The sequence below is a fragment of the Paramisgurnus dabryanus genome, chromosome 4, assembly GCF_030506205.2.
Source record: "Paramisgurnus dabryanus chromosome 4, PD_genome_1.1, whole genome shotgun sequence".
Taxonomy (NCBI): Eukaryota; Metazoa; Chordata; class Actinopteri; order Cypriniformes; family Cobitidae; genus Paramisgurnus; species Paramisgurnus dabryanus.
Window position 1 is genome coordinate 28,090,961 of NC_133340.1, and position 26,470 is coordinate 28,117,430.

The window sequence follows — 26,470 nt, forward strand, 5'->3', positions numbered from 1 at the left end:
GATATCAGCCCACTTGTTTGTGTTAGCTTAACCCTGCTTAGCTTTTCAATAAAACATGCCACAGAGAGAAGAATGAAAGTAAACAACCATTAGAGGACTGTTTACCTGGACGATTACATGGAGGACAGCCAAAACCAGCAGACACCAGTGCTCTCCATCCTTACATTCACATCTAACTTTTTATTTTTAACCCCTTCAGACCTGATTTTCAGGTGATTAATCAGTGTGCCTAATTTCGATTGATTGATCAATATTTTAATTGGTTTGAACCACAAAACACATGATGTCCTTTCCAGTGGATGCTTCAATTTATAATCAAGTCATAAAGTTAACTTTTAGTTTCACATGTTGACCTAATGCCCTGTCCATCTCATAAATATGGTCATTTTAACATTACCCCAGCACACATCCAGCCCAAGTCATTTTTTGGCTAAAGATTAAATGGATATAAGAAAAGAAAAGCTTCAGGAATATGGCCCGTTATCAGACAATTTTCAATTTTTTTCACTGTCTTTTTCAATTTGGAGTAAAATGAGGCGGTTGTAGCCTTCAGCAAAGCTCGAGGGCCTGGAGAAATTTAAATGCTGCCAGGCAAAATCATTTACAAGCTGTATTTTCATAACCGCAGATGTATTCATACAGAAAATAAATGATTCCAAAATAATTCTGCCTTTTCCAACCCCATAGCCATCGCTTTTCATAAGCACATCTGCTTTATTTATCTCCAAGAGTTATCAAATTCAGAAAAGGGTTGCATAAAGGAATATATATGTATCAAGATTTGGCTTTACTCTCCATTAAAGGATTTATCTGTGTGGCCGGTATACACATGAGAGTCACAAATAAGCATAAAGACATGCAAATATAGAGTCGAGCTGAGTAAGAATTTGTTACTAAGAAGTTTGCATCTTAAAACAGAAAAATGACACAATTGATGCATTTATTTGGCATTTTTTTTAACATAATGAAAATATGATTTTGCATTTATGAAAAAAATATTAATTTCTTATCAAGTTTTTTTTTAAACAATAGGAAATAGTGTTTTAACTCTTTCCCCGCCACAAGTTAACTCGTCAATTAGGAAAACGTTTTCCTGCCAATGACAAGTTTTTCCGGCAATCCGCATTTCCGCTATTATCCACCAGGTGGCGCTCTTACGGTGCATTCACATGAGGCTAAAACGTTTACGCTTCTCATTTACTTTTAATGGGTGGCCACATGCTTTGCCGAACTAAATTGTGGATCCGTCAAACATCGTGTTTTGAAGTTGAATATTTCTCAACTTTTCAAACGCCAATGTGTGCATTAGCCTATAAGATCGTCTTATGCAAATAACCTAGCGCGAGCCAGCCAATTACATTTATGCATGTGTTGCGACCACTGTGACTGACTGCTGGCCACGCTTCAGACAAGCCTTCCCTCGGTGTATAAACTCTGTGTATGTTTTGATCATTGCTCTGAATCTGATCTCTATCAAAAGTCTTCTCAGTTTTTGCTCAAAATTTTGTATTTTTAAAGAAACCTACCCATATTTGAGAGTTGATAAAATGAGAACAAATTAAGGTAGAATGAAAAATTTGTTTTGTCGTTTGTTTGTTAAAAAGCATAGAGTCTGTTCTTTCATTTGATATATTGTATGTTTATATTTTCTGAAAATATTTTCTGGAAGGCACTTTAAACTTTTGTGAAAATCATAAAAATGCTGCCGCTGGCTGGAAACATAAAAAACGCTGTCGGGAAAAGAGTTAATGGCATTTGCAGTATTTAATATTTAATTCAACTTTTTATGTAAATATAGATGTTACCACACCACTACTTAGTAAATATATCACACAGTACATTTATTTTTGCAGAAAATTTAATAAAAAATGATTGTATGTACAGTTACTTCATTATTTGTGATGTCACAGCGCTCTGCAGCCAATCAAACCAAGCTCTAACTTTAAGTGACATAATCACAAGCACATATAGGGTTTATATTTACAACTCTCAGCTTGGGTTTTACTTAAACTGTAAAAAACAACAGCACAATCTATAAAAAGCAAACAGTCCTAATAACAAACAGCAGTTTGTCACTTTCACTCAGTAAAACGATATAGTGAAATGTGACAATGAAACCAACATCAGATGTGTTTCTCAGGAGTTTTTCTTCTGCCATACAGGGTTCTGGATTCGGGTATGTACCTGTCATATCTGTCACCATTTACCATCAGTGACTCAATCACTTAGAAGAAAGCGAATTGAGGTACTGCACACACACATAAAACAGCTCAAGAGAAACTCTCACATATTAAAGTCTCGCTGTGTGTTTTTATTGTCTGCTGTGCAGGAACTGACAATGAAAATCATCCATTTAAAAATAATTTTTACTCAAAAGATTATTACTAAACAAGTGTTGCCTCAGGTCCTACTGTGAGGTTTGTATAGGCGTAGACTCTTTAATTACTATGCAATGTGCATTTAATTGATTTTAGCTAAAAAATATGTTAATAAACTATATTTATTTCTCATATTTTCAGTTCCTGGCTTTTCAACATTAAGGCAAAGAAATTGATGTTCATATGAGGTGTGTAAATGTAATTCGTATTCAGATTTTTCTCAACTTTGTATTACATATCGCTGCAAAACACGAAAGAGTCTGACAACCCCAACCGGCGTGTTTAAATTAACCTGTGCTGGGTTAAATATTGGTTTATTTAAACCAACAATTGAGGTTTTTCATATTTTACCCAAACATAGGTTGTTACATCCCAGCCTTGCTTTTCTGCATCCCAGTGCATGCATGCATTTGCATATGCTGTTTAAAAACAATGTCTCATTTTGTTTAGTGCTGCATAATTACACACTTCAAAATAATTTAGACAAACCAAACAAAAATTACAGCATTATTGCTTTGACTGATGGTGACAAAAAGGAGGCTGAAGTGATGTTACATGTGAACATCTGCTTCTCTTCAAACCGAGATGACAGCTGACAGCTGGACGTGTCGTTATGGAGACGACATCCCAAGGCAAAGGCCTTGCTGACCTTGTCACATTAACACTTGTTGGGCGTCTCGACTGTCACTCACAGGAGCTGTGATGGATAATTACACAGAGTCAAAGCTATGATGGTCACATTCTTAGAAATCTGCTGCGTATCCCCTGATGCTGTAGGCCAACTGGGTAAAAATATATCTCATATATCTCAATCAATGTGTCCAAATGTTATATTTGCATATTATAAAATGTTGCATAACAATGGCGACAGGTGCTTATTTCTACTTTTCATGTACAAGCGTGTGAAAAGAGTATTTTGGTAGGCTGTGTTCAATAGATTGATGCATTTTTAAGTTTATCTATAGGGCGCTATTGATCGATGCATTATGAAAATTAATAAAATGTTTTTGTTTATCTATAGGGCGCTATAGATTGATGCATTATGAACATGTATAACATTTTTAGATTTATAGGGTGCTATCGATACATTATGAAAATTAATAAAATGTTTTTGTTTATCTATAGGGCGCTATAGATTGATGCATTATGAACATGTATAACATTTTTAGATTTATAGGGTGCTATCGATACATTATGAAAATTAATAAAATGTTTATGTTTATCTATAGGCCACTTTAGATCGATGAATTATGAAATTGAAAAAAAATTACGTCAGTCTATAGGGTGCTATTGATGCATAAAAAATTGTATAAAGTGTTTTTGTTTATCTATAGGGCGCTATAGATTGATGCATTATGAAAATGTACAAAATGTTTAGATTTAAAGGGTGCTATTGATGCATTATGAAATTGTATCAAGTGTTATGGTTTATCTTTAGGCCACTTTAGAATCATGCATTATGAAATTCTACAAAATGTTTATGTTTATCTATAGGTCACTTTAGATTGATGAATTATGAAATTGAAAAAAAATTTACGTTTGTCTATAGGGTGCTATTGATGCATTAAAAAATTGTATAAAGTTTTTAAGTTTATCTATAGGGCTCAATTGATTGATGCATTATGTTAATGTATAACATGTTTAGATTTATAGGGTGCTATTGATGCATTATGAAATTGTATAAAGTGTTAACGTTTATCTTTAGTTCACTATAGATTAGTGCATTATGAAATTGTATGCAATGTTTACGTTTATCTATAGGTCACTTTAGATCGATGAATTTGCCTATAGGGTGCCATTGATACATTATGAAATTGTATAAAGTGTTTACGTTTATCTATAGGGCACAACAGATTAATGCATTATAAAATTGTATGCAATGTTTACGTTTATCTATAAGGCGCTATACAGTAGATTGTTGCATTATGAAAATGTATAAAATGTTTGTATTTATAGGGTGCAATTGATGCATTATGAAATTGTATAAAGTGGTTAAGTTAATCTAAAGGTCACTATAGATCGATGCATTATGAAATTTAATAAAATGTTTACATTTATCTATAATAGGCCACTTTAGATTGATGCATTATGCAATTGTATAAAGTGTTTAAGTTTATCTTTAGTTCACTATAGATCAGTGCATTATGAAATTGTATGCAATGTTTACGTTTATCTATAGGTCACTTTAAATCGATGAATTTGCCTATAGGGTGCCATTGATACATTATGAAAATTTTATAAAGTGTTTACGTTTATCTATAGGGCACAACAGATAAATGCATTATACAATTTTATGCAATGTTTACATTTATCTATAGGGCGCTATACAGTAGATTGCTGCATTATGAAAATGTATAAAATGTTTGTATTTATAGGGTGCTATTGATGCATTATGAAATTTAATAAAATGTTTACATTTATCTATAGGCCACTTTAGATTGATGCATTATGAAATGTAATAAAGTGTTTACTTTTATCTATAAGGCGCTTCAGACTGATAATAGAATTGTATAAAGTGTTTAAGTTTATATATAGTGTGCTATAGGGTCCTTTGAAATTTTATGCACACTAAAGCATGCACACTTGTATTTTATTATTTATTTGAATATGTTAAAAAAATAATCTGCTTATACTATATTTTATATAGGCTAATAAAAATAATAAACATGAAAAAAATTATCTCCACTTTGCATTCTATACCTTTAAGCCTTTCACAATGCAATTCGCTCATGGCTCATTTCTTATGCACAAGGACTTTCACTGACAGAGAAGAAAATAATATTGACTTAAATTTTCATGAATCATGAGGTGGCTGTGAGGTCCTATTTCGCAAGGAGTCAAAGCCACGCAATTAAATAGAAATGAGCAAATAAAATCAATGCGGATCACTTACATTGTGGTGACAAAGGTCTCACCAAAGGACAACACAGGCCTAAATCTTAATTAGCCTTTGTAATTAGCAGAGCGCAGGGAGGAAAATACGATAGCGGGACGGAGCGGTCCAGCTTGCTCAGCAATAAATAAAGAGAGCGTTCATGTTTAGCGTTCATTGATTAATGCAAAGAGTTATGTTCCAGCGAGCTTATTAACATACTTCTCTTATTATTTCTGCAGAAGAAAGCAGACAGCAAATCTTCTGTACTGTACACCGTTTGCCAAATCATGCAGCATGTAATACTCAGTGCATCCCACAATGCAATGTGCCTGATATAAGCATCCAGATCCACTGTGACAAATAAACCTGAAGTAATAGCTGCTATATTTAACATCTTCACTCATTAAATATTCTGTCCACGAAGACTTAAACATTCTCACAAAAAAATGGATTAAAATGCAAACCATATTAATTTCCAAGATGACAGCTGGAAGCTCAAGCATTAGGCCAAGGGGAAACCTTCTGGTTTAAAGTTTTGCATAAATAAGGGTGTGACCGCTGCTGTCACTCTCGAGCTAGGCGGGTGTGGTTTCATCAACAGGCACCTCAGCTCCACCCACGTTCTGCCTCTTTGCCCATTTTTGGTTAAACGGGAGTGGTGCATGGTGACGTGCTGCCCCACCTACTTCGGGCTCTTCAAAAACCTACTGGTGACATCATGTATATACAATCTATGCATTATACAGTCTATGCATTATCCGCCGCAAGAACCGACAGCCGAATGACGTCAAAATTCGTATATTTCACGAATTGCTCTCGCAGTACTTTGATGTCATCTGGCTGTCGATGAAGTCGAACAAGCCTATTGGAGATGCAAAAATGTTTCTCCTATGAGATCACAGCATTGAACCCTTTACTTGTAGTGCACACTATATAGTGTGCTGGTATTTCATTAAATTCCAAAATATACTGTAGTCTTTTAGTCCATTTTTTTTTTGTTCAAGCAAGTGAACAGCATGTTTTTCTAAAATATTTTGTTAGTTCCTCAGGCCACATCTACATGTAGAATTTGTAACCTTAAGCTCTGTACACGAGCATCCATTACACCGCTGTACCTTTCACTGCCACCGAATAACCCGACAAGGTGCTGACGAGAAAGATGATAATGATGTAAGGGTCATAAAACACAACAGAAGCTGTTTATCACGAGAGCATATGACTGATGCTGCGCTGCCATTCATAAGCAAAAATATGAATCCCCGCATACGCTGCTTCATGTACCCCAGCCGTAATGAATTCTGTATCCTTCACTGACCTCAAAACATCCTTCTCAATGACTCGTTGACGATGACACAGACTTAAAATGGGTTTGTGTCAAAACTAGACACTTTTATGGTTCTGCTGTGAAATTATAACGCTTCATCTGCAATTATGGTCCCTATTATTAACTTTTCAACCTCGAAGATGAAACTGCACGTTTGATCTTAGACGACATGAATGAAAGAGAGGCAGTGAGGTATGTGACGTACACTACAGTTCAACAGGCCTTGGTTGGTTTGTATTGCATTCGAAACTGAATTGAGAAGGCCTTTCAATTTTTATTTAATTTTTGATTAAGGTAGCAACAAAAGTTTGAACAAATTTTTTTATATTAACAAGATGTGTCACTGCTATTGCTAAGAATGCGGGAGATCACACCTGTCAATGTGGGTGCTTTAGTCCCGCCTTCCAGTTAAAAGAACCAATCATCAACCATTAAGGAATGACATCATCTGGGGGATGCCAAAGTACTTCACGCTATTTAACATTGCACATGCACAGTATTTGACGGCTCTTTTACAAAGAACTGGAGGCGTTGCATACATGGACAAGATGTATGCAAATTATTTTGAAGGGGAGGGAATTGAATGAGAGTGCGGGGAAGTGAGATGCATTTTACGCAATTTCTCATTTCGGTTCTCTTTGTGCTCGCCTTCAGGCGACAAACCAACATGCATTTGTATGCATTTGTTTGCATTTGTATTTCCAGAATTGAACAGAGTACATGAAAACACATGGGATGTAAAATTATGCGATGTTAAAGGAGACATATTATCAGACTAAGATATAAAATAAGTTTTTGGTGTCCCAAGAGTGCATATGTTAAGTTTTAGCCCAAAGATAAGTTATTATAACATGTAAAAATTGACACTTTGTAGGTGTGAGGAAAAATGTGCTGTTTTGAGGTGTGTTGGGGTGTAAATGCCAATGAGCTGAAGAAATGCAAACATTGATTGCCATATGGTGGTTTGTTAAAATTGAAACTCAATTGTGCTGTCAATTATTCTCTCTCTCTCTCTCTCTCTCTCTCTCTACTGAATGGCAGTGCCATGGCTGGATAGTGCAGGGCATTATTATTATAATAAGATCCCCTTATGACATCACAAGGGGAGCCAGATTTCAATGACCTATTTTTTCATGTGATTGGAGAGAATGGGTTACCAAAACATTTTCAAAGTTGAAAGAAGCTCTGGGGACCCAATTATAGCACAAAAACATGGTAAAAGTCAGATTGTCATGATATGCCCCCTTTAAAGTTTAAGACAGTACGGTGTATAGAAATTGTATGTCAATCCCTCACAATTTAATATTTATTCATGTCAAAATATCCCATTAACAGCACATTTGCATTCATGCATTTGGCAGATGCTTTTATCTGCAGCGATCTGTTAGCGCCGGAAAACTTTATTTATTAAATCACATCGAGTCTTGACTAAGATCCTCGAGAACTCCATTTGCAGCAGGAACCATCAAGCAGCTAAAACTCGAATGTTGTTTAACTATAAAACCCTTCACTACCACATGAACATGCTGTAATGATCGTAGACGGGCTGTGATGATTTATACTGTATATTGTAACACTGAATGACATTCCTAGAAAGTCAAATCAAGATATTGTCAAACACTTTATTGTCACTCGTGTATAGAATCTATATACCATATTTGAACACATGCATGAGCTCTTAACTGCTATAGCATGACAGCTGGATTATAATATTCGTGTCAGGAATGATTTTCAAGTATGCAGTAAGGCTATAAAGCACGACTGCAGAGAAATTCAAAAGGTGAAAAATAATGTTAAGAAGATTCATTACTCACATGCACATTTACTATAACGGCTGTCTCTTACCAACAAACGATGAGGAATTACAGCTTACAGCCAGGGGAAGGACACATTTGAATAATGGATTTTTAAACTCTCTTATGAAAATCTTGTGTTGTTTGCATGCACGCTGCAATGCTCGGTGAATTACTGTCAATGCGATGCTGTGTGGTTGCTACAGGGTTAAGCATGTTGCATTGCAGTTGCTATGGTGTTTCTGGTGGGAATTGCTAGGTCTTAAGTCAAAATAACCTAACAATCAAGTCTATTACTGTATATTTTAAGGGTTCAAAGACGTGTCCTAGTTTGTCCTTCATCACAGATCCAGTAAATGTGTTTGTCTGTTTTATTCTCAACACCTACTGTTACTCTTACCTTAGCAAAAACAAGAAATTAAGTCACTATTTACTCCAGCGCCAGGTCAATTACGGCACAGAATTGCTTCTAATGTGGCTCAATTTCATTGAGTTGTGCACCTTCTGTTTCGACTCTGTTGAGGTCATTCAGGTGTGATATCTGTTCCTGCTTTATCTTCTCATATAAGTCAGACGTACACTTGGGGAGGGACGTAAACTGCGGCAGTAATGACCAAAGTGAAGTCCCAAACTGGGAGAAGATCCTTCAGGTTTGCCAAGAAGTATCATGAATGTTCTCGTCTCTGAAGCAACATTCATATTTAATCATTGCCCTGTTGTCTTCTAGTCTGTGTCTGAATGCTATAAAATCTCCAGCAGTGTCTCTTACACTATCTTTGTTTGCCAAGAGAGACTCATTAATTCTTAGCCAGAAAGAGATGAGAAAAATATAAATCTGTTTAATCAGCGTCTATCGTACATCCGGCATTCACCAACATTATGCGTAACGGTTTTACAAACGACTGATGCAGAAATTTGCTCTGCTTATGTTTTATGAATGAAGCCCAACCGGAACGAAAGAAATTAATAAATAAACAAACAAACAAACAAACAATCGCAATGACTGCTATAAGATTAAACACTTACGCACAATTACGCATCAAAGTCTGTAAGCAACAGATTTGTGTCTATAGTGCCTTCTTCTAATGAGTTTTAGGAAAAACAGCTGATAATCTTATTTAACATAAAGAGAAATGCATTTAAGGAATAGTTCACACAAGCGTGAAAATTAGCCCATAATTTACTTTTGGGTTCAGTGGCGGCTGCTGACTTCTTTTTTTGAAGCGCATGATGCGAAGTTCGTCACAACATGTATGTAGCTTCTCATGTGCGTTGTTTGTCATTTCAAAATATGTGTTCTGCGCTTTGAGAGATCGTGTGTGCATCACGTGTCATGCCAAAATAAGTGCCTGCTGCCTTGAACTTGAAAATATACATAAACAACATTTTTCTTAAATGTATACATTTAATATGTCTGTATTTATATATAGATGATAATTACACACACAAATAAATTAAGGGCAAACAAACTTTTATTTTGTATGTGATTAATCGCCATTAATCTTTTGCCATCCCTACTAAAAACATTACTTGTGTGCATTTTGAAGCAAAACAAATGGCACTGATGTAATTTAAGATATGTCAATGCAAGTTGTTTTCAGTTTGAACAGCTCTTATTTTTTTTTTTTAGTCTAGAACTAGACTAATCTCTGTTCGGGAAACCGCATCATAATAGTGTTTAAGGCTAGTCCCAGACTAAAACACATGTTTGAGCTGTTGCAAAATTTCTATACAACTGGATTAAAAAACTGGATTATACATACCGTATTTTCCGGACTATAAATCGCTCAAGAGTATAAGTCGCATCAGTCAAAAATTTGTTTTAAAAAGAAAAAAATGGACTATATGGACTATACGTCACATTTATTTAGAAAATGATTGCACAAAATCCAAGAACAGACATTTAATCTGGAAAGGCAAGGTATTTCACTAAACAATAGCACAGACTAGTAGGCTGAATAGGTGTCCATACATGTTAACGTAACATTAACATTTATTCACCTGGCTGTAGATGGTAATGGTTTCTCTTGGTTCATATGAAATCATTTTGACACATAAGTCCCAGCTGATTAGAAGTCATAGGACCACCCAAACTATGAGAAAAGTGCGATTTATAGTCCGGAAACTACAGTAAGAAAATATAGTTACATTTGAAGTTAAAAATACAAGTCACCATAAAATCTACAGTACAAAACTGTAAAACAACATTTCCACAATTCCCTGCATGAACCTTTAAATTTAATAATATTTAATTTAAATAACTGTTTACTCTTATACCAGTAACATACAAAAGGGAGATTTGTGTTACATTTTGTGTAAAAATTATTGTTTATAGCATTGTTTTCATGTCACATGTTACATGATGGTGTTTTGTGTTTGTGTGAATGACACTAACCACAACATAGTTTTGGCAACAATCTATGGAAAGGTATCAGTTAAGATTGGTGAAATGTAAAGAACTTTTCTGTAATGAATAAGAAAATGCCACTGAATTATTTACAGTTTTTACTTAGAAAGGTTTCCTGTATTTTTACGGTGGTTTTCTGGCACCAATTTTTACCGTAAAAATGACAGATTTTTTGAACAGTGTATGCCATTGAATAGTGACCAAGTTTTTGAAGCATCCAAATGACTCTGGTGTGTTAATATATATGTCTTCTTAAGCAAAATTATATTTGTGAGAGGACATGATTAGTATTTTGAGCTTCTTTAGATATATATACGTCATGTCGGAACGTAAACAACACTTTAAGATTGTGTAGACTGGTGGCACGCCGGCTTCATGCTTGTAAATAAGATGTTCCTTGGTTCGTTAGTGTCTTGTTTGTTTCGCAATGACATTGTGTCTTTTTTGGGTGAACTATTCCTTTAATTTTTAGATTTCCTGAAAGAGCATCATCTGTGGAATAACTTTTTCTGTGAGGAAAATCAGCAGTGATGCGGTGGGTATCGGTCTAGCATGCAGTAATGTTTTAGGTTCTGACTTTAGTGCGCTTCAGTGCCCACAGAGTTTGTTAATGTGTGTGTGTAACAGTGTCATGGTCTCTGCTCAGTGCTAGATGAGAATACTTTACAGTGCTACATGGTTTCCTGTGGACAACATGCAGTCATGAGGGAAGACAGAGCGGTAAATTATGCAGCGCTCCTCTGCATCTAAAGCTCTTCTACCATCACTCAAATATTAAACAAATCCCTAATCGTGTCCTAATGACAGTTACAAGCTAATGGAGTCTACCCACACTGAAACCACATATGCTTCGGTGTAGGCGCTGATCCGACAAGACAGAGTTATAAAACATTTGCTTTATCTTGATCTGCTCTCATAGGGGTGGTGTTGAGACCAAGAACCATAAGTAGAATGATAACCAGGGTTTAATTCGGATGCTAAGCCCTGGCGCATACAGTAGGCTACACTGCTGGCATCTAGAAAGATTTTAATCAGCATTTTATTGTTTATAGCTCTCAACTCATATTGTACAGTTTGTCAATTGATAACTTTGCATATGCGCTCCCCTCGAAACTACCAACAGTACCCCCCCAACATAACAAATCCCAATTTAACTCCCAACAATAAGTATATTAGCATCAACACCAATAAATGATAACATTATGTTTCTTCTAAGCTTGCATGTTACAGTTTCACATCCTAAATGCATTTTCATTGGCTGTGAATGTTTATCGTTCATCAGCTCTGAATGATTCGTTACAAGTTTAGTTGTCATTTCTTTAAACTTGACTTGATCAGTCATATAAACTTCTAAGACTTCATTTATACATAATTTCAGGACAGATGCATTTGTGAAGATGCTATGTGAAAGTTTGTAACAGATACTAGTGGTTTTCATCTTGTCACTTTCTTGGTATAGAAAACACGTTTTTACCGAAATTAGTTCAAATGGATTCATTGCGTTTTAGAACCAAACTCTTCATATAATGCTTATCTGATATATATAGACCATGGGAACGGGAATAGGCTTTTTTGGTATACTTCTGTGTAAGCACAGTTCTCTTTATCATCGCAAAACCTCACGGTACAGTGAAAGCCACATCAGTCCACGTGCGTATCACATTCAGGTCAAACTGTTCCATTCTGAATTTACCCTTGAGGATCGATACAACGGAGAATATCTATAGATGCCTTTAATCAGCCAAACTAACAGTCAGCGTGCAGTTTATGCGATGATATAACAGCCGGACCTTTCACAAGGTTAAGGGGAGATTATAATCAAAAATCCGATTTGAGTTAAACAAGGATTACAACTGAGCATACTGCACTTTAAGATTAAAGGAACAGTTGACCCCCCCCCCCCCAAAAAAAAACTGTCATATATTCACCCTCACGTATTTCCAATCCCACATGACTTTGTACGGACAAGAGACGCAATGAAAGTCAATGGTGAATGGAGCTGTAGGTCTTATTTATATAGTGTATATTTTCTTAACAAACAAGGAATACATGTTTGAAACAACATGAGAAAAAATTCTTCCTTTGGATGTATATTGCTATACTCTCTTTAACACTTAATATATATTTTTAATAAAAAGACACATCAGACATGCTTAGCACATCTTTGCTACACATGCATTGAGTTATTTTAGCTTTAGTACTGTATATTCGGCATTTGATGCATTCCCTGTAGCACTTTAGTAATCCTACACTTTTTGGACGAGAGTTATGTTTGTGAATAACGTTTCTTAAATTTTCATACTAGCCTGGGGATTGCTAAATTAAACCAAATGTGTTAAACCGGCTGTGTGCAAGACAAAGTGAGTAATAAGAAGATTTTGGCTCTACAACTTAATGAAAAAAATAATGAGTCTCACAGTGATTTCCTGAATGTTTATAAAGGGGAACAGCAAGAGCTTGTCTGTGCAAAACTCACTGCTAAAAGCTGTTGCCATGGTGTTGCTATGCATTTAAGATACTGTATTCGTTACTATGTGACGATAGGGTGTTCTGAATGGTTCAAAACATGTTTGTATGTGGTTGCTAGGACCTTCTGGACCATTCCCCTGGTTCCTTGCACACATGTGGTTGTTAGAGTGCTCTGGGTGGGTTCTAGCATGTTGCTAAGAAGTTGAAGGCTGTTCCAGACAGTTCATAGGACATTTCCAAGTGTTTGCTAAGGTGCTCTGAACAGTTCCTAGCACACTGCAAAGTGGTTGTTAAGGTGTTAATGACGGATCTAACCATGTTGCTATGACGTTGCTATGGTTTTTGGATTGTTCCAAGCATGTTGCTAAGAGGTTGCTAGGTTGTTCTAGACAGTTCCTAAGACATTGCGAAGGAGTTGCTACAGTTTGGTGTTCTGGACAGTCCCTAGCCTGTTGCTAAGTGGTTGCTAGGGTTTTCTGAGTGGTTCCTAGCACATTGCTATGCGATTGCTAGGGTGATTACTAACCTGTAGTAATTTGGTTGCCATTGTTATCATATTGCTATGGGCTGTTAGGCAAATTGCTATTGGATGTTTTGGATGGTCATGTTGCTAAGTGGTTGCTAGGGTGCTCTGAATTGTTCCGAACATGTTGCTTAGTGGTTGCTTAGGTGTTATGGATGTGCTTGGCATGTTGCTATGAAGTTGCTATGGCGTTTTGGATGGTTCCCAGCATGCTTTAAGTGGTAGCTAGGGTGCTCTGAACAGGTTTCTACATGTTGCTAAGTGGTTGCTAAGGTGCTCTGATAAGTTCCTAGCACATTGCAAAGTAGTTGCTAAGGTGTTATGGATGTTTCTAAGCATGTTTCTATGAAGTTTCTAGGGTTTCGATGGTTCCAATCATGTTGCTAAGTGGTTGCTAGGTTGTAGACAGTAACTAGGATTTGCTAAGCGGTTGCTACATTATTGTTCTGGACAGTTCCTTGCATGTTGTTAAGGTGTTGCTAGGGTGTTCTGGGCGGGTCCAAGCACACTGCTATGTGATTGTGATTTTACCTGTGATTGCTAGAGTTGCTAAGATGTTCTGGACGGTTCCAAGCATGTTGCTCTGTGGGTGCTTAGGTGTTATGGATGTGCTTAGCATGTCACTATGAAGGTGCTATGGCATTTTGGATTGTTCCCAGGATGGTGTTAAGTGGTAGCTAGGGTGCTCTGAACACATTCCTAGCATGTTGCTAACTGGTTGCTAAGGTGCTCTGAAAAGTTCCTATCACATTGCAAAGGTGGTGCTGAGGTGTTAAGGATGTTCTAAGCATGTTGCTATGATGTAACAAGGGTGTTCTGGGTGGTTCCAACAACATTGCTATGGGATTGCTAGAGTGCTCTGAGTGGTTGCTAACCTGTAGCTATGTGGTTGGTAGGGTGTATGAACAGTTTCTTGCACATTGCAAAGTGGTGTTCTGAGTGGTTCCAGGGACACTGCTATGTGATTGCAATTTTACTTGTGATTGCTAGAGTTGCTAAGATGTTCTGGACGATTTCTAGCATGTTGCTCATTGGTTGCTAGGGCTTTCTGGATTGTTGCTTTTTGCCAAGTCCAGCTCCATGCTGTCTAGATAGATGAGATATAGGGCCATATTTAATAATTAATCCCGAACTGTAAGTATGAGCAGTAGTGACAGTGATGCATACTTTAGTAAACACCTATAATTATACATCCATCTACACTGATGTGTTGCCTGCAGTGCAGTATGTAAGGATTTCAGAGCACTAAGCAGATATATAATGCAGTCTATTAGCTGATAGTTGCAACATCGTGCAGGAGGAATTTCATTTGCTGACTGCTTCAAAGATTTCCACACCAACAATTTCAACTATGATGGCTAAGAGGAAATCGACTCTGATCTTGTTTAAACATGTTTCACTACAGCACCTTCACAAACTAAGAGTACAAATATTAATGAATTATTTTGTGTGCACATGTGCGCATTCATGTTTATAAATCAAACATAAAATATAAAGAAATATTTAGACTTGCTAACACAAGTTCATATATATATATGCTGTTCCAGAAAAAAAGCTTGTGCATACAAATCTTTACCGACACAGCCAAATTCAAATTCTGAACCTGAGAAAGATGAATGCTTATAGGATGAAGCTGAAATGATACTTCCTCAAGCGTCTGACCCCAGATCAGAGGTGGTGTATTTATCAGGATAACAGTAAACCGACGGCCTGCTGATTTCTCGGTACATCTTATTTTCTCTGAAACCTTAACTCAACTACGAGACAGCAGCTCATTCATTGCGCTCCTTCTCAACGCAAAGATATGTTCTTATTAGATGGCACAGTTTCTAAGAGCCCAAGGCTAACGGTGGGTGAACGTCTCCCGTGGTTCTCCAATTGAGACGAATGCAAACCCCCACGGCTTTACCAGTAAATTAATAACACAGATTAATAATTTCTTACAATGATTACATTTGTTCTGTGCCATTCGTGGAGTCATATCCTTGTAGGAAACTTGAACGCGTACTTCTTTGCTGACCAAAATAAATAGCAAGATATAATTTCTCAGTGGACGAATAAAAATAGCTTGAGGTAGACAAATAAATGTGTTGGCTTAAAATACAGTATTGTAACACAGAACCCAACTTTCAAAACGCAACGTTTAATCTCTTGAAAAGCCATTTGAGGAGAAACATCTGATATTCACCTAAAAAAGAAACATATGTCCTCAGGTTATCCGTATTGGCATCATCCATTGAAAGCCTAACCTTGGTCGAGCACAAGTTAAAGCATATCGAAGCCGTTCAATTTCCAGAATGCATTGCCCAGCGAGTGCTGTTTGTGTGAAAGTTCGGTAAACCACACAATTTCTGCGATCGATGAACTGCATGGGGCCAAACGCGAGAGCGAGATGCCATCTGAATGTCTTTACAGTCCTGCCAATCAATGCAGGTGAGAAGGGCACATCAACCGAGACTGAGGATAAATGCCATGAATGCCACATGGTGCAAAGGTCAGTCCCTAGCTTTGGACCATCCGAGCTGATCTCACCGAGTGATGATATTTCAAACAAAAACTGTGTGGCTTTTCTATAAATATTCAAAACAAAATGAATTATCCTCTTTTGCAAATCGAACCCTGACGCCACAAGCCCAGTCGATATCTCTCCATGGGGGAGAATTATACTGATTTAAAATCTATACTGTAGAAAATGAGGTCTGGAAATGCAAAACAAAGACTAAATGGCCTGCGAGGAATTGCAAATCTTAAGGGACGTCACATCTGGAAGAGAACTGAAGACATTTAGCGTTTGCCTAAAACAAAATGCACGCTAATGCATGGCACATTTGCCAAATGAGTGATGAATTTGAGTGGTTTTGCTGTCCAAATGATGTAACATGTAGTGTGTATTTTCACTGGCAGCTCTTTTACAACACAATTGGTGCGTTAAAAAGCCTTGCAGTAAACAGGAAGGAAAGCTTTATTGCATCAATTCAGCAAACCTCACCTCGTGGGTGGGAGGAATTAAGCTGCTAAAGCCGATGCCCATAGGTCGCATGAGTCAAGCTGAACAGTCACTCAAAATATATTCATCTTCTATCAGCAGAATTATATTAAACGGTTTGAATCCGCAGGGATATAACTTATCACGGGAGACCAAAACCGCATTTATAGTGCTCTTCAAAATAAGCATCATGCATGGTTTCTGCAAATTCAAGTTGACATGAAACAGCATTCAAACCATTTGCACTTCGGCTTTGTATTTCTGGAAAAAAGGACCTGAATACCTTAATATGAGTTTGCATATAATGCATAAAAATCTGTCTAAATTATGTCAGGATGAAAGAAATATACTATCTGAGGTGAGACAACTTTGTGGAAAGATGAAATCTGTTACGTTACTTGGTGGAGGATGAAGGGTAGACGACGGATGAATATACAGGGTTATACCTTAGTTAACTTAAAATTCAAGGACCTTTCAAGGACTTTCCAGATCCAATACCCTCAAATTCAAGGACTAAATGTGGGCAAACATTACAAGTGAGAGCATTGTGTTACATTTTAAGATACATTGTTACAGTTCCCTTTGGAGGGAACTCGTGCTGTGTCAACTGCGGTGACACTTTGGGGACGCCTCCAGTGGTAAGTGGGTCTGAATGTGTATATCAAATTCAACCAATGGTGAGGCTTAATGACAAAGACAGGGTGACGCGAGAGCTATGAAGTATATCGCTATCTGAAATATTGCCAAAGATGGCGTTACAGGGACGCAGGAAGTATGGCAAGGGAGACGCAGCGTCTCGTTCCCTTCTCAGAGAACAACAGTTACATACGTAACCTGAGATGTTTTTATGTGTCAAACACAACTATGCAAAAAAACATTTTGGTTTGAATCAACATTCACATACAGAAGATATAAGCATTTAAAGCGAACAGTTTAGCACATGTGCTTAAAAAGTGTAGAGTTTTTATGATATTATCCTACACTACACAAGGAATAATATGGATTTTTTTTCCAGAAAACTTCTTGCATATAATAGATTCAAGCACTTTCAATGGCCTGTATCTATGTATGTATATTTTCAAGAACTTCCCAGGGTCTTAAATTTTCCCCCAAGATTCACAAACTTTCAAGGATTTCAAGGACCCGTAGGAACCCTGTATACTGTATGTACGTTACATAAAAGTTTAATATACAAATACTAGGGAAATACAACACATCAACAACGTAACACTAACGGAGCATACACAAACACACAACAACTAAGGGTTTACAGTATATACATTGGAGTTAATAAGGTGATAGCTGACAGGTGAAGAAGATTGATGATGAAGATCAGGTGAGGTAGAGTGCAGTATGATGGGAAATAAAGTCTAGAAGCGGATTAACAGGGAGAACCGGCAAGAAGGCAGACAGGAGTCGTGACAAAGTCATTTTCAATAGGGCAAAGAATTAGTATTGAAATGTAAATAAACTTAATATCGACTTTGCATTGACTGTGAACAAAAAATAAGAGGCAAGAATATCTGGTCAACCTACAGACTTGAATTTTGCCAATGGGGTAAGCAAAAAAACTTTTGAACATTTTATCTTAAACACTAAATTCAAGAAAAATTCAAGATAAATTTGCTTACCCCATTGGCAGATTTTTTTGCTTGTTTTATGCAAAAAATCACTAAAATGTGATATTTTTGGTCTAAAAACTAAACTTATTTTCTTGGGTTGTTTTGCTCATCAAGAAAAAGCATCTTGATTTAAGAATTTTTAGATATTTATACTGAAAACAAGACAAAAATACTAAGTAAGAAAGTCATTTTTTACAGTGCACAAACACAAAAATCATGTCATCACATCCCTTAATATCCCTTTATAACTAACTAAAACCAAACATACTAGAAAAATGAAGATTTAATACACATCAGCATGATAAAGATCTAAAAATAAAATAATAGAAAACATGTTTGGGGAAAATTTGAAGTGTTATTTGACTCACGTCCTATTCATTTACTTGGAGAGGGTGGGATTTATTACCTATAGTGCAGTCAGCCACCAGGGGGCGTTTAAAATGTATGGCTTCACTTCAGGACATGTTTGGCACGACAGGTTAAACCCATATATTTGGATTAGCATATCATTTACTAGCTCAAAATCCTTTCCTGCGCTAACTAAATCTAAAATGAAAAGCACTTCTTACCGATGAAGAGGTTCCACTCTGGATCGAGGTCCGCTTGGTTTGCCAGACAGCCTCGCATGACATTTTGGCAGTAGCTGGCGCAGGGTTTAAGATCTGGCATTCCTCCACAGTATGGGCAATACAGCATTTTGGTCAGCGCTTTGCTGCACCCCGGTGATATATTGACCTGCGGCAGAAATAGGAAGAAGTTACTTCTCTGTGTACTGAAAATCTATCCGAGGGTTGTCTCCAAGGCTACTGAAAGGAACAGAAGATGTGTTGGGCTGAAATATATACTGTGATGTTCCCTTTAAGCAGTTATAATCTATAGCAGGACGCAATCTCTGTTTGTAATTGAAGTTTGATTCCTGACCACCTCTTAAGCTTTAAGCGTGAACACTTAAAGTGGCTCTGAGAGTAAAGAAAAGGTCAAAGATGTCTTTTAAAATGAATCGGGCGGCAGTGGCTCAGTGGTTCATGTAGGTTGTCTACAAACCGGAAGGTTGGTGGTTCGATCCCCGGCTCGACTGGACCAAGTGTCGAGGTGTCCTTGAGCAAGGCACCTAACCCCAGCTGTTCCCGACGAGCTGGATGGCGCCTTGCATGGCTGACACCGCCGTCGGTGTATGAATGTGTGAGTGAATGGGTGAATGTGAGGCAACATGTACAGCGCTTTGGATGGCCATAGGTCTGTTAAAAGCGCTATATAAATGCAGTCCATTTTACAATTTTTACCATTTTAAAATATCTTTAAAAAGTACTGCACACACTCGATGCCAGCCCACAGTGTTAGTAAAAGTGCAGGGTGGCTACAAAATACAAAGTGGTACAAAAGCAGCACACATGATGTCACCATCCTGTTTGGTTTTATATTGAATCTCTTATGTTTTACGCTCCTGTATACAAACAATACATTTGCATCTGCTACCATTCAGAGCAGCCACACACGCACTTTTATCTGCATCAGGTGACCTGAAATGTGAATGAAGTGTTTCCATTGCAGTTTTACAAAATACACCTTTCCTGAATTGCCTGAAAAGTCACCTCATGCAATATGGGAGTTTTTGTGAATTCGACATGTTTCCATTATGTGTCACTGTATATCTTTAAAGTCGCCTTAGGAGCGTGTATATGGGAAGCCAAATTATCTTTTAATGTAACCAGCGTTACTAGTCGTACACTGAAAAAATTATTCATTCAATTTACCCAATTTTTTACAAAGCCCCTAAAGTGACATTAGAGTAAAAAAAATCTAGTTTAGGGCTCTATCTTACACCCGGCACAATGCAGCACAATGCGCGACGCAAGTGTCTTTTGCTAGTTTCCAACCTGTGCAATGATCATTTTCACGTTTAGCGCCACGTTGTTTAAATAGCAAATGCATTTGCGCCCCCTTTTGTGCCCATGGGCGTTCTGGTCTAAAGTCTTAAGTCAATGGCGCAATATGTTTTTTGTTATTTAAAGAGCGCATTAGTAATATGCGCCTATATACGGCAACGACGACGCGGGTTTGCTTATCACATACATGAATGCGCAGCAGCACAAAAATGCTTTTAAATATGAAAGATTAAAGGATTGAATGTAAAAGATTATTATTTAGTCTCTTGGACATAAATGAGGACCGATTATGAGACGTAAGAAGGCGCAAAGAGATGGTTTACCTGTAGCCTGGTAAGTAAATAAATGCTTTGCTTTAAACAAATGCATCTGTTTTTAAATGTTTTTTAATGCTACCTCACGGATTTATTGTATATGATGACTCTGTACCTGTGGATATGGTGAGATGAGAAACATTTTTAAGTAATGCTTTTAAAAAAAAACTCGTGACGCTGTCCAAGTGCTGAAACGTGCAGAGAGCCATTTGTAAATTCTTTATCTCCTGTTTGTTACAAATAAAGTATTTTTACAGTACAAACCTTTTCTTACATACTTGTAAATTGTTTTTTGATGAAATTGGATAGCCATACATTTAAAGCAATTAAAAGCATGCTTTTTTACTTGTTTTAAAACAATAACAATTTCAATACAAGTGAAAAACAACACAATTATTTAACATTAATCTTAAACTGGGGATCTTCTTCCTCCGCTTAGTTTTTCAGTTTACAAAGTCCGTCATCTTAATAGGGATTAGACTTAGCGCCAGCGCAACTGGCTTTTAAAGGGGATGAGAGCTGAGACTCTCATTGATCTATTGCATGTTACGCCCCAAATACTCCCATTACTCATTAAAAAAAGGACCAACCCTTTTCGACCAAGACCTCGGCGCACAAACCATTTTTCCTGTTGTTAAATTAGCAAAAGTGGATGCGGACACGCCCATTTAGACGCTGCGCTGTGCGCTTTAGACAATGCGCTTAGATCGTTAAAATAGGCCTCTTAGTTTCATGTGCTCACGTGAAACTATCGTGTGCGCACATTAAATTTTGCGTGCACACATGAAACTTTTGCTTTCACGTGTGCACGCGATAGTTTCGTGTGCGCACGGAAAACTACATTAATTTTTTTTCTGTATGTCCCTTTAGGGGCTCCGTAATTTTTTTAGGTAAGTGGTCGCAATCAATTTTTTTAAGCTACATTAAAAAATTAGAAAAACAAAACAAAACAAAAAAAAACCCTTTGTTTAAATGTAGCTTAAATTGATTGCAACCACTTACCTTAAAAAATTGAGTAAATTGAATGAATATTTTTTTCAGTGTAATTATATTTTTACTATTAAGAATTAAAATAAAGAGCTCTATAATAAAAATTTTACTAGTAACAATTATGATAGAATTATAGAGATCTGCAATTGTATTCTTACTAGTAAAAATATAATTACAACGAGTAACGCTGGAAAGTTTTTAAGCTAAAAATGCCTCCCATACGTGTACACCCTGCAGTCACATTCTGTCCATCATCGCAGCCGGGCACTTTAAAGGTCAAGGCTGCATTGATAGGAGGCTCATGGTCAATTGTGACAGGGGGCCATTGGGAAAAGAGAGGTTTCAAAGGGATTTAAAGAGACATGCTACGCTGATAGCTGCGATCAAACGTGACAGTGTTGCATGGCTTCGTCTCATCATGCTAGAAATGTAGCATGAAACTTGAGACATCAGCACGTGAACCTTCCAACCCGTAGTTTGCTTTTGGGCCATTCCACCGAATCGCTGCCATTTGCATGTTGTAACTCGTCAACTAAATCTAATAACACACATATTTTACTTTTCAAAATAATTATTGGTCAATCTTAGGTAACTAGTTTATTTTTAACAAGTTTCTTAATGGAGGATGGAGGCATTTTTGTAATTGGACTGAGTTTTAAGCATAGATACATGCAAATACATGAAATACAGCTTTATTAAATATGTGCTAAAACATGAAGACACTGAGCAAATTCTAGTTATTTACCAAAATGTTTTATTTTTAAAATAATCCAATAACATCAAAGAAATAATATAGGTAACAGGACTGAACATTAAGATTGATAAAAAAATAGAAAAGTAATGTCTGATCTTCACATGGCATTCGGAAGATTCAAATGATGTCACTTCCTGTTGAAAATGTGGAATATTGTGGAATATTCCTAGATTTTCAGAGAGGGGAACGTGTTGGGTAACATGACTGGGGACATGACTAAAATGTGCATTTATCTAAACCAGTTACTTTTTCAATGGTGAATTTTTTTTTGAAGCAAAGATGTGATGTGGACCAACACAAAAATGCAAAATCTATCTGCAGCAGACACGATGCATGATGCACATGGGTTCATATGACGTGCCAAACTCATATTTTGACATGATGAGCCACACATATGATAGGCTAAATACATGTTTTGATAAGCTTCACATCGTGCGTCCTCGAAAAAGAAGTCACCGGCCGCCAGTGATGTCTATACTGTTTAGTAAGAAGTACACCAACCTATTTTTATATTGTTTTATCTCTGAGTATAAAGCAACCTGCTTATGTTATAAATCTGTTTTCTACTCTTCCTTCCCTGCAGTAGTGACAAGTTACACATGCAAGTTAGTTCCCGACAAACTTTCCTAACGTTTCAAACACATGTATCCTGTCAACCTTCACTTATTTACCCTTCAAAAACAACACTTTACACGACTTCGCCGTAGACCCGTAATTGAAAGTACAAGCGGCGAGGATCAATTACGACTCCTCCAGATTCCTGGATAAACTCTTCTTATCTTCATCTTCCTCTTCACCTCTGATGTTTTCTCAGACAACACCCGCACCCCTTTCCTCTCCGTAGGTATGAGTGTGACTGCAGTGCCTCGCCAAGACTTCGTTGCCTGTTGCGAGAGTCTGAACGAGAGAAGATCAAACAAAACCGCTCCATTTCACACCCTGACATCAAATGGAGAGCAGCGGAGAGCTTTGAACGCAGTGTGTCTGCCATTTTATCACAGCCCGCGCTGCGCCGCCGTTTATTTCATAAATTTACTCAGCAGCCATTAGCTTCACACGGTAAACAGAAAGTTTGTGTAGTTTCAAACCGGGGATTTTTTTCTTCTTCCTGGAGAGAGACAGAAACCATGAGATGATTTTCATCTTTTATTAGGGCCTCTGAAAGGTTGACGTGACACAGATTCGCTTTAATGGAAGTTAAAGAGACACATGCTCGGCGCAGACAAACGCAGATTTATCTTCCACCTTCACCTGATGTAGCTTCCTCCCGCTGCAGGGAAAGATTATTAAAAGACACACTGCTGCTGAGGCGGACACTCTGATTGGCTGATGCGACCTTTTGACTGTGACGCATTAATTGAACTGTATTAAATTGCATTGAAATTGCGGTCACGACAGAAAAATCATACTGAATTTGACATGTTATAACAGACGCCCAATGACAACAAATATTACAAAACTTATGAAAAGCCAAGATAAGAAAGATTTATACCTTATTAAATGTCACAACTCAAACGCTTTAATACAAATATAAATTGTGCCTACATATGTGCATGTTTACATCACATGTCACAAATATGGTAACGTTTTACAGTAAGGTTTTATTTGTCAATGCATTAGCTAACAATAGCTCTACAGCAGGGGTGTCAAACTCATTTTAGGTTGAGGGCCGGATGGTAAATAACGTTGCCATGTGAGGGCCGGATAACTTAGTGTGCTGATAATTGTGTTCATATTAACTAAACAAACTGTGAATGAATTAGCAAGAAAACAAACAAATAACACATGGCTCTGTCAAAACTACATTTTGCGCATCATCTAATTTTGGACTATAGGCAATTTTTTTTAATAATTGTCAGTTGTGGTTTCATAAAAATAAGTACATTAAGCCCTCATCTAGTGATCTCAATGCTCTAAATAGTCATTAAACATCTAAAAGTATCTTTATTTGTACATTTTCTGAGAGGTGTACCATCCTAAATGCTTAATCTAATACAAAGATGCATTTTGGTTTCGGTTTAATTAGAAAATAAAGTGCAGGACTTGCTTGATGATAAAATAGCTATTAAGTGAGATAAAGTTTGGGCCATGATTGATATTAAAGGGGGCTCACAGGACCATTGAATAAACACTTTGGGATCTTGCTGGAAGTTGTAGGTCATCCGGGTACATTGGAATACTATGAATTCGGACATACTACTCGCCTCGCCTATACTGCTTTTTACCTACTATAAAGTATGGAAGTAGGCGGTTTCGGATGCAGCCAAAATGTTTAGGCACACGAGGACTGCGTGAGGTCCACATTAGGGTCCATCTACGCTGCGCCTGTAAAACTGTCCCTGCTTTGCCGCTTTCGTCTCCTATTTAAACTAGACACATGCGACTGCCGCATCCTGCCTGAAAGTTTTTTTATATGTATTTAATATTTAATAATAAATCATCATGTGGGCCATATGGTTGACACCCCTGCTTAACATTTTTAATCTCTGTTTATTTGGACATTTACTAATACATTTTTAAAATAAAAACTTGTAACTGTTAACATTAGCTAATGCACAACGAACACATGAACAATCGTGTTGACATTAACAAAAAACTATATTGTTAGTGGTTCATTTTAGCTAATGCATTTATTAATGTTAAAGGACATCCATTATGCAAAATCCACTTTTACAAGGGACATAATGTGTGTTGACAGATGAAAAAAATCCACCCGCTCCTTGTTTTTTAACCCCCATTAAACAAAGCAGTCTGATTAGACATGTCGTTTTGATTTTCTTATCAATGTGAGGTCACACTGATAAAGCCCCGCCCACTCACAATCCTGCATTACCATAGTTTCCACCCTGAGCGAGTTGTACTCTGTCCACTAGATACTATTGTCTCAGACTGTATTGATCAGATCTATTTAAACCGAAAGCGCTCACTGTCTGTTTGTAAGGAAGTGAGGAGTTGTAGCTCATTTGCATTTAAAGGAACAGACATGAAAACAGCACATTTTGCTTCCACCAAAATAGGGGCATTTTGGACATGATTTAATAAATGATGTGTGAGGTATTTTGAGCTGAAACCTCACAGACACATTCTGAGACTTATAATTTTATAATTGTATTTCCTTATAAAATAATATTTTTTGCTGAAAAACCTGTGTAGAATATATGTTTGCATATGAAAGAAAAATGATGACTAAAACAACTTGAATTTACATAGATTATGTCTTTTAGACAGCAATCCGATTCAAACCTTGAGGTTTATTAGAAACATGTTGAGTCTCATGAGCCACTGAATATGAAACATTTTAACTGCACCTTTCCAACTACACATTTCTAGTATATTTCTAGAAATGTATTGGGTGTCAGAGTATAAAAAATGAGGTACAACATGCAAGCCAATAAGTGAACGAGGTCATTTTCATGTTTGAACATTTCAAGCTCAAAATCATATGAAAAACTATGCATTTTTTATGAAAGTATAAAACAGCTTGGCTCGCAAGGTCCCTGACACAAATCAATTCAAAGCCCAAGAATCTATCTAAGCCGTGGAGAATGTAACACGCTCCGAGCTCCATCAGCAAGCCGAGATGTTGGTGCCTCATATTTCCTCAGGACACCGACTGAGACCCGTGATTCATTTATAAAGCTCTGCTTTCTCAGACTTTCCACGATTTCCAATAAAATGCACCTTTTTCACTTTCCTTACCTGGCAACCCTGTTCTTTAAATCCCTTGAGCTGCGATTCTACAAACAGTCATTGTTCGATGACATGAAGACATTAATATTGCATGTGCAGGTAACCTACAGACCTCAAATCAGTACAGATTCAGAGCTGTGTCTACATTGGCCTTCATTAAGCCCTTAATCCACATCTTATTATTTACACCTATAAAATGACTTTACATATGATGTGACCTAAATAGAACGACTTGCCAAAACTTAAAGATTCGGTAACAAGTTGCTACTGCGTATTAGCAAGTAATGATGTAAAGTGCCAAATCCCTGCACTGTTGATTTTATTTCACACCATATCACACTTCACAGCCAAATGAACAGAAGAAATAAACACTCATGAGAAACACATGACTTTAGTAAATTTGTTTATTAAGCATCAGAGATATTTCTTATAAAGGTAAGTGCACAATGGTATCATTAC

The 26,470-nt window shown here is 37.0% G+C and overlaps 1 protein-coding gene across 2 annotated transcripts in view; it reads right to left on the reverse strand.

Moving 5' to 3' along the window:
* gpc6a (glypican 6a) overlaps nt 1–26,470 on the reverse strand; it is a 226,447-nt gene that overhangs the window by 87,418 nt on the left and 112,559 nt on the right. For both annotated transcript variants that reach the window (XM_065254142.2, XM_065254143.2), the window contains exon 4: nt 18,947–19,112. In XM_065254142.2, the coding sequence (XP_065110214.1) occupies nt 18,947–19,112 (166 nt within the window). The remainder of the gene's footprint in view (nt 1–18,946; nt 19,113–26,470) is intronic.